Source organism: Ranitomeya variabilis, chromosome 1, assembly GCF_051348905.1.
Source record: "Ranitomeya variabilis isolate aRanVar5 chromosome 1, aRanVar5.hap1, whole genome shotgun sequence".
NCBI lineage: Eukaryota > Metazoa > Chordata > Amphibia > Anura > Dendrobatidae > Ranitomeya > Ranitomeya variabilis.
In genome coordinates this window covers 610,310,606-610,318,914 of record NC_135232.1, presented here as the reverse complement: position 1 = coordinate 610,318,914, position 8,309 = coordinate 610,310,606, and the positions used below count along the sequence as shown (strand labels likewise).

General features: G+C 41.3%; 1 protein-coding gene across 1 annotated transcript; it reads left to right on the top strand.

The window, feature by feature from the left end:
* Positions 1 to 408: 408 nt before the first annotated feature.
* Positions 409 to 8,309, top strand: AQP10 (aquaporin 10). The gene is made up of 6 exons (XM_077260589.1): positions 409 to 825; positions 4,577 to 4,703; positions 4,779 to 4,916; positions 6,596 to 6,714; positions 7,252 to 7,469; positions 7,560 to 8,309. Exons 1-6 carry the CDS (start codon positions 715 to 717, stop codon positions 7,768 to 7,770), a joined length of 924 nt encoding a protein of 307 aa, XP_077116704.1. The 5' UTR covers positions 409 to 714; the 3' UTR covers positions 7,771 to 8,309.

Genomic DNA, 8,309 nt, shown 5'->3' with positions numbered 1-8,309 from the left:
TTATGAGCTCAGGGCCTTCACTCCAGCCGCCAGCGGTCCTCCTCAGAAGCGTCTGGCGGCTGGCCGAGCGGTGCCGGGGGCGGCTGTCAGAGGTGACAGCTAGCTGGCGGGCCGTTTAAAATCATCAGGTGGGCCGGATATGGCCCGTGGGCCGCATCTTGCCCAGGTCTGACTTAGATGCTGCGTCTACTACTGAGCTGACTGGAGTCTAAGGGGTTATTAGACCTTGGGGGAAGAAGGAGTTCTTTCTAATCACTTAGAAGCTGAGGCCACTACTGACTGGAGTGTAAGGGACCATTGAACCTTGGGAGGAGTTTTCCTTTCTAACCACTTAGATGCTGTAGCCACTACTGACTAGTGTCTAAGCTAAGGGATTATCAAACCTTGGAGGAAGAAGCAGTTCTCCTTTCTTACAACTTAGATGCTGCAACCACTACTGACTGTGGGGTCTAAGGGGTTAATCTCCAGTGATCAGCTTTCTCACTGATCCCGCAGTTTCAGTATGAGATCAGCCAAGTTAACCTGTGCTCATGTTGTTTTCTTCAGATTTATGGAGTTTATTACAGATTCTTAGGGAGGGACTCATGATGGGGAGGTGGGGAGCAGATAATGGCACAACTTGCTGTTGGGTGACCTTCTTATCTCTCCCTGTGATAGGAAACTTTATAAGGATATGTTCCCCCTGCTGCCCTTTTCTCTTCTCATCTATTCCGCATGAACATGACGTCTGAGTATTTTTGGGAATTGTTGCAGAAATATCTGAGATTGAGGAACATCATTCTCCGGGAATGTCTGGCCGAATTTCTGGGGGTCTTTGTGCTACTTGTAAGTCCCAAAAACGGCAAAATGGAGCACAGCTGTATGTGTGGTCAGTACACAAATAGTAGGTATATGGTAAAATATTCTAATAGTAAATATATATTACAGGATGGCAGTGTATAGCAGAGCTGTGTGTGCAGTCAGAGCTTTGATCGTAAATGTATATGACAGATGGCAATGTGTTCAGTCAGTACACAAATGGTATATACAGTGCCTTGCGAAATTATTCGGCCCCCTGGAACTTTTCAACCTTTTCCCACATATCATGCTTCAAACATAAAAATACCAAATATAAATTTTTGGTGAAGAATCAACAACAAGTGGAACACAATTGTGAAGTTGAACAAAATTTATTGGTTATTTTACATTTTTGTGGAAATTCAAAAACTGAAAAGTGGGGTGTGCAATATTATTCGGCCCCTTTAACTTAATACTTTGTTGCGCCACCTTTTGCTGCGATTACAGCTGCAAGTCGCTTCGGGTATGTCTCTATCAGTTTTGTACATCGAGAGACTGAAATTCTTGCCCATTCTTCCTTGGCAAACAGCTCGAGCTCAGTGAGGTCTGATGGAGATCGTTTGTGAACAGCAGTTTTCAGCTCTTTCCACAGATTCTCGATTGGATTGAGGTCTGGATTCTGACTTGGCCATTCTAACACCTGGATACATTTATTTGTGAACCATTCCATTGTAGATTTTGCTTTATGTTTGGGATCATTGTCTTGTTGAAAGACAAACCTCCGTCCCAGTCTCGGGTCTTTTGCAGACTCCAACAGGTTTTCTTCATGAATGGTCCTGTATTTGGCTCCATCCATCTTCCCATCAAGTTTAACCATCTTTCCTGTCCCTTCTGAAGAAAAGCAGCCCAAACCATGATGCTGCCACCACCATGTTTGACAGTGGGAATCGTGTGTTCAGGGTCATGAGCTGTGTTGCCTTTACGCCAAACATATCATTTGGCATTGTTGCAAAAAAGTTCGATTTTGGTTTTATCTGACCAGAGCACCTTCCACATGTTTGGTGTGTCTCCCAGGTGGCTTGTTGCAAACTTTAAATGACACTTTTTATGGATCTTTGAGAAATGGCTTTCTCCTTGCCACTGTTCCATAAAGGCCAGATTTGTGCATTGTACGACTGATTGTTGTCCTATGGACAGACTGTCCCACCTCAGCTGTAGATCTCTGCAGTTCATCCAGAGTGATCATAGGCCTCTTGGCTGCATCTCTGATCAGTCTTCTCCTTGTATGAAAGTTTAGAGGGACGGCCGGGTCTTGGTAGACTTGCAGTGGTATGATACTCCTTCCATTTCAATATGATCGCTTACACAGTGCTCCTTGAGATGTTTAAAGTTTTGGAAATCATTTTGTATCCAAATTCAGCTTTAAACTTCTCCACAACAGTATCACGGACCTGCCTGTTGTGTTCCTTGGTCTTCATGATGCTCTCTGTGCTTCAAACAGAACCCTGAGACTATCACAGAGCAGGTGCATTTATACGGAGACTTGATTACACACAGGTGGATTATATTTATCATCATTAGGCATTTAGGACAACATTGGATCATTCAGAGATCCACAATGAACTTCTGGAGTGAGTTTGCTGCACTGAAAGTAAAGGGGCCGAATAATATTGCACGCCCCACTTTTCAGTATTTGAATTTCCACAAAAATTTAAAATAACCAATAAATTTCATTCAACTTCACAATTGTGTTCCACTTTCTGTTGATTCTTCACTAAAAATTTACATTTGGTATCTTTATGTTTGAGGCATGATATGTGGGAGGTTGAAAAGTTCCAGGGGGCCGAATACTTTTGCAAGGAACTGTGTATATATATATATATATATATATATATATATATATATATATATATATATATATATATATTACAGGATGACTGTGAATAGCAGAGCTGAATATGTATGGGAACCATGCAATAATAGTAGAGACAGTACACAGGAGAGATGTGCTATAAGTACATGAGTAGCGGAGAGATATAGGACTAGCCTGGAGCTAAATAATAACTGTTATAAATCACTCTGTGGATGAATGATTATTGTAATCAGTCCTCTCTTATCAGTTTATGGCTACTGAGATATCTCACACAGAATTCAGTCCTAGTCCAGCACACATGAACTCTGCATAGCGGATAGTCCTATATGATGAATTACCCACAAATCTAGAGTCATACATCTGGTATAACTGTGTTAACATATATAATAATTTATCTTCTTTTCCCAGACAGTTCACTGGAGAAATCTACTTTTTCCAAGTGGTCAAGTGGAATAATCGCCTTCCTTTTCCCTGTTTGTTCAATGATTGTAGTTTCCATAAATTCCCATGTTGGTCCAGTTATGCTTTTCCTGGTGGTCCAATAGAGAACTCAACCTGTTGTCCCTGGTGGTCCAGTGGTGCGAGATCCTAATATTTTTCTTGATGGTCTAGTGCTCAAATCTCTATGTTTTTTCCTGGTAGTTCAGTGATGTAACCTTCCTCTGATTTTCCCAGTTGTATAACTTTCTTGACTTCCCTTGAGGGTTCACTGCTGTAATCTTTGTTTTTCTTTTTTTCCCTGGTGGTCTAGTGTTTCTGCCTTGTCTCACTAGTGATCCAATGATACAGGATCTGCAGCCCAATCTCAGAGACACTCTTGGGACATATAATGGTCTTGTATTTTAGCAGAGTAACCATGTATAAATGAAGGTACGCTTCAGATGTATTCTCTGGTGATTTAGCTGTCTAAATCCCTAGTGGTCCTGTCTCATTTGCCTAATGAGCTAATCATCCTGATATTTTCTGATGCCCTACTGGAGCTTTCTTCAGTCTTTTGGGGTGTTAGATAAATAGTATACTCCTTTATTGGTTCATTTGGGCACTGTACTCTATCATCCTTGGTTATCCTCAGTGGTTGAGTGGTCTGTATTCTGTCCTGGTGGTCTAGTGGTCAGTCTTCTGTTCCTGTGTTCCAGTGGTTTGTGTCCTGTCACCAGTGTCATTTTGCTGTCCCCAATAGATAAGTGGTCTGTGTCCTGTCCTGGTGGTCAGTCTTCTGTTCCTGATGGTCCAATTGTTTCTGAAATGATCTCTGATGGTCCAGTGGTCAAACCTTTGTCCCAGCTAGACCAGTGGTTTGTGTTCTGTCACCATTGGTCATTTTCCTGTCCCCAATAATTAAGTGGTCTGTGTCCTGTCCTGGTGGTCCAGAGGTCTGAATCTTGTCCCTGATGATCTACTAGTTCATGTGCATCAATGCTCCAGGAGCAGAGCTCCATCTCCTTTGTGACAGGTGGGGTAGGATCAGTTGAATGAGGAGCCTGACGCTGGTCAATGGTGGCCATTGTCTCCACACAAGAGGCTGTGCTTTCCTGGAGTATTATAATGTTATTACACTCCTTGTGCTGCAAGTTCTTCTATGCTATGTTTTGATTACAGAAACCCTCCTGCCCACAGGTTCTGTTTTTGGGGTCCCAACATTTGACTTTCAGATCCTGTTTTTTTCAATGCTTGTGCAAGTTTCGATTCCTAAAAAAGTCCTAAGTGAGAGATCCCTGGAGAGATTGCCCAACGTCGTGACCGCAAACCCTACAGAGACCGAGGGAAGAGTCTTAAAGCAACACACTCATCAGAAATGGAATCTAATGCCTCAAAAACACATACAGAGAATAACAACACCCCAACATAATAATTATAGCGCATTTATACAGTATGGGAATCTTCTGCTCTTCTCCATGACCACGTCCTTCATGTCCTGTCTCCTAGTTCATTACCACTGCGGCTGTGGCCCAAGGTGTCACCAGCTCCGAGACCAAAGGCAACTTTTTCTGCATGTACCTGGCTGGGGCCATCGCTGTGGTCATCGCTATATACGTGTCCGGTGGAGTGTCAGGTGGGTGTCCCTACAGTATGTCTACGGTGAAGTCATCACCTGACCATTCATAGTGCCATCATTTTTATATTTCAGGTGGGCACCTGAACCCAGCGTACTCACTCAGTTTGTGTGTGCTTGGCCGGTTCCCTTGGTGGAAATTGCCCCTTTATTTTGTAATTCAGTTACTGGGGTCATTTGCGGGGGCCGCAGCGACCTTTGCTCTTTATTATGGTAAGAAGCATTTCCCTAATGTCCTACAGTGTTAGTTTTATAATTTTCCATATATCTATCTATATATAAGGGGGCAGTATTATAGTAGTTATATTCTTGTACATAGGGGCAGTATTATAGTAGTTATATTCTTGTACATAGGGGCAGTATTATAGTAGTTATATTCCTGTATATAGAGGGCAGTATTATAGTAGTTATATTACTGCATATAGGGGCAGTATTATAGTAGTTATATTACTGCATATAGGGGCAGTATTATAGTACTTATATTCTTGTATATAGGTGCAGTATTATAGTACTTATATTCTTGTACAACGGGAGCAGTATTATAGTAGTTATATTCTTGTACAACAGGAGCAGTATTATAGTAGTTATATTCCTGTATATAGAGGCAGTATTATAGTAGTTATATTACTGTATATAGGGGCAGTATTATAGTAGTTATATTCTTGTACATAGGGAGCAGTATTATAGTAGTTACATTCTTGTATATAGGGGCAGTATTATAGTAATTATATTCTTGTACATAGTGGGCAGTATTATAGTAGTTATATTCTTGTACATAGGGAGTAGTATAATAGTAGTTATATTCTTGTACATAGGGGGCAGTATTATAGTAGTTATATTCTTGTACATAGTGGGCAGTATTATAGTAGTTATATTACTGTATATGGGGCAGTATTATAGTAGTTAGATTCTTGTACATAGGAGCAGTATTATAGTAGTTATATTCTTGTACATATGGAGCAGTATTATAGTAGTTATATTCTTGTACATAGGGAGCAGTATTATAGTAGTTATATTCTTGTACATAGGGGGCAGTATTATAGTAGTTATATTCTTGTATATAGAAGGCAGTATTATAGTAGTTATATTACTGTATATGGGGCAGTATTATAGTAGTTTATTCTTGCACATAGAAGCAGTATTATAGTAATTATATTCTTGTACATAAGGAGCAGTATTATAGTAGTTATATTCTTGTACATAGGGAGCAGTATTATAGTAGTTATATTCTTATACATAGGGGGCAGTATAATAGTAGTTATATTCTTGTATATATAGAGGGCAGTATTATAGTAGTTATATTACTGTATATGGGGCAGTATTGTAGTTATATTCTTGTACATAGGAGCAGTATTATAGTAGTTATATTCTTGTACATAGGGGGCAGTATTATAGTAGTTATATTCTTGTACATAGGGGCAGTATTATAGTAGTTATATTATTGTACATAGGGGCAGTATTATAACAGTTATATTCTTGTACATAGGGAGCAGTATTATAGTAGTTATATTATTATGAACTTATGGTATATGATTTCTGCCCTGAATACAGAGGCTGTGGAGCATCTTTCACGACTTCTCCCCCCCCCCCACTCATTTTGCACTTGGTGATTGTATTTTTTGTACAATGAGACGAATATAAAGATTTTACTTAAAAACAGGAAGTGGTTTCAATCTTTAGTAGAATATGAAAATTTCTTTCCATTCTCTGGAATACTTCCTCTGTAGATTTCTGACTTTCTGCCATCGGAGGAGACCTAATTTATGTTACTCAGATATTGTAAAACTTCTCGGACAGGTCACCTCTGAAATCTCTAGTTATATGTAATGGCTTCCCCAGGATTGTTGGTTCAGTGATAGCCATGTCTTGTAAACTTTCCATTTCTTACATAGATGCCATCCAACACTACTCTGATGGTAATCTGACCGTGTATGGACCTCGAGAGACGGCCTCCATATTTTCTACGTACCCGGCCCCATACCTGAGTATAAGGAATGGCTTTCTGGATCAGGTATCTTTCAGCTGTAGAGTATATGTGTGTTGTAGTCTGCCCTGAGTGATGAGAAAAAAATGTGCCTGCTAAGCCCCCGACAGCATCAAAGTCGGGATAACTCCAGAGATTATGACTTCTCACCCAGGCGATAAATCACATCAAAGAAGAGGGGAGTACAAAGATGAAGCCTATCCCAAACCAGCTAGATAAGACTCTTCGGCCATTTCCTAATCTTCGTCCCGTGAGATTGACCCTTTGTAAAAATGACTACTTGTTAGTCCCTGGTTTTGGCCCATGATGATGCCCATTGATTCCTCAGTGCTTTTAGGGTAGGTTGGGTTCCTCCATAAGGGATTTAGGGGAGACTGGAAATTCAAGGTGGAGACTTGGTCAACTGCTTCAATTCTGTAGGTTCTGGTCACTAACGGTGAAGTCCTTAGGTCCTGGCACCTAGGACCTTTCCACCTTTCCATCAATCACACATGCTATACTCGTGAAATACTTTTTTATACTCTGTCATTTGCTGGGATGTGACTTCCATCTTCTTCCTCATAGGTGATGGGGACGGCCATGTTAATGATCGGGATCCTGGCTGTCTGTGACCCTAAAAACAAACCAGTCCCTAAAGGACTGGAGCCAATTGTCATTGGCATGTTAGTGTTCTCCATTGGTTTGTCAATGGGAGCCAACTGTGGATTCCCCATTAACCCAAGCCGAGACCTGGGGCCACGGATCTTCACGTTTGTGGCTGGATGGGGAACGGATGTGTTCAGGTGCGTCTGTCTGAGAGTGTCGGGCTGTAATATTTGGGTACCTTGGGGTAGATAATCTGATGATTGTGCCCTTATTGCTTTTTCATACAGAGCTGGTAACAACTGGTGGTGGGTTCCTGTGGTGGCGCCATGTGTCGGGGCAGTTCTTGGCTCTTTAATCTACCTGCTATTAGTGGAGATCCATCATCCCGTGGAAGAGACAAAAAATGAGGATGTTGTAAAGGAAGTCTCGACGGAGAAATGGAGAGAAATTCCTATTTTCACCATTAATGTGGATAATTCTCTATCACACCGGTTATAAATCCTGGGCAGAAAAAGAGTTCATTGTAAATTCTCTGGTGGTCTGGGGTAGTTAAAGACTGGTAATATGTTCCCTAGTGGTCTAGGGTAGTAAAAAGTTGCATTGTATATCCCCTGGAGGTGTAGGATCATGAGTGCAAAGTTTAGGTTTCTCTTGAGAGAACAGTGTGTGAATTACCCTAAGGAGATAAGGACCCTGTACAATTATCCAGTCTGTGACCCCTACAGACAATTTACTGTAGGACTTGTGAGAAAAGGAGTTTGTGCCGAAGATTCGCTGGAAGAGGGGCCTGGAGGGTCCAACTACACCAAGGTTGTTGTCTGTTACCATGGAAACACATACTGTACATATGAACAGGCACTACAGTCAGAAAACGGGGGATTTTTCACTAAGACTTGTAGGGGCGATGTGCACGTGTGGCAAAGATATGAACACCCCAGGAGAGGAGGGAAGGTTCAATATCCGCAGTATCCGCAGCTGTCCTCCTTTACTACATTCCTGCCGCTCGCTTTACTCTGTCATTAAATATTCTTCATCTC

Excerpts from the sequence above, each read along its gene's own strand:
- AQP10 (XM_077260589.1), top strand. The coding sequence starts at position 715 with ATGAACATGACGTCTGAGTATTTTTGGGAATTGTTGCAGAAATATCTG. Across the intron at positions 4,917-6,595 it reads GACCTTTGCTCTTTATTATG|ATGCCATCCAACACTACTCT; the intron begins GTAAGAAGCATT and ends TTTCTTACATAG. Across the intron at positions 6,715-7,251 it reads GGAATGGCTTTCTGGATCAG|GTGATGGGGACGGCCATGTT; the intron begins GTATCTTTCAGC and ends TCTTCCTCATAG.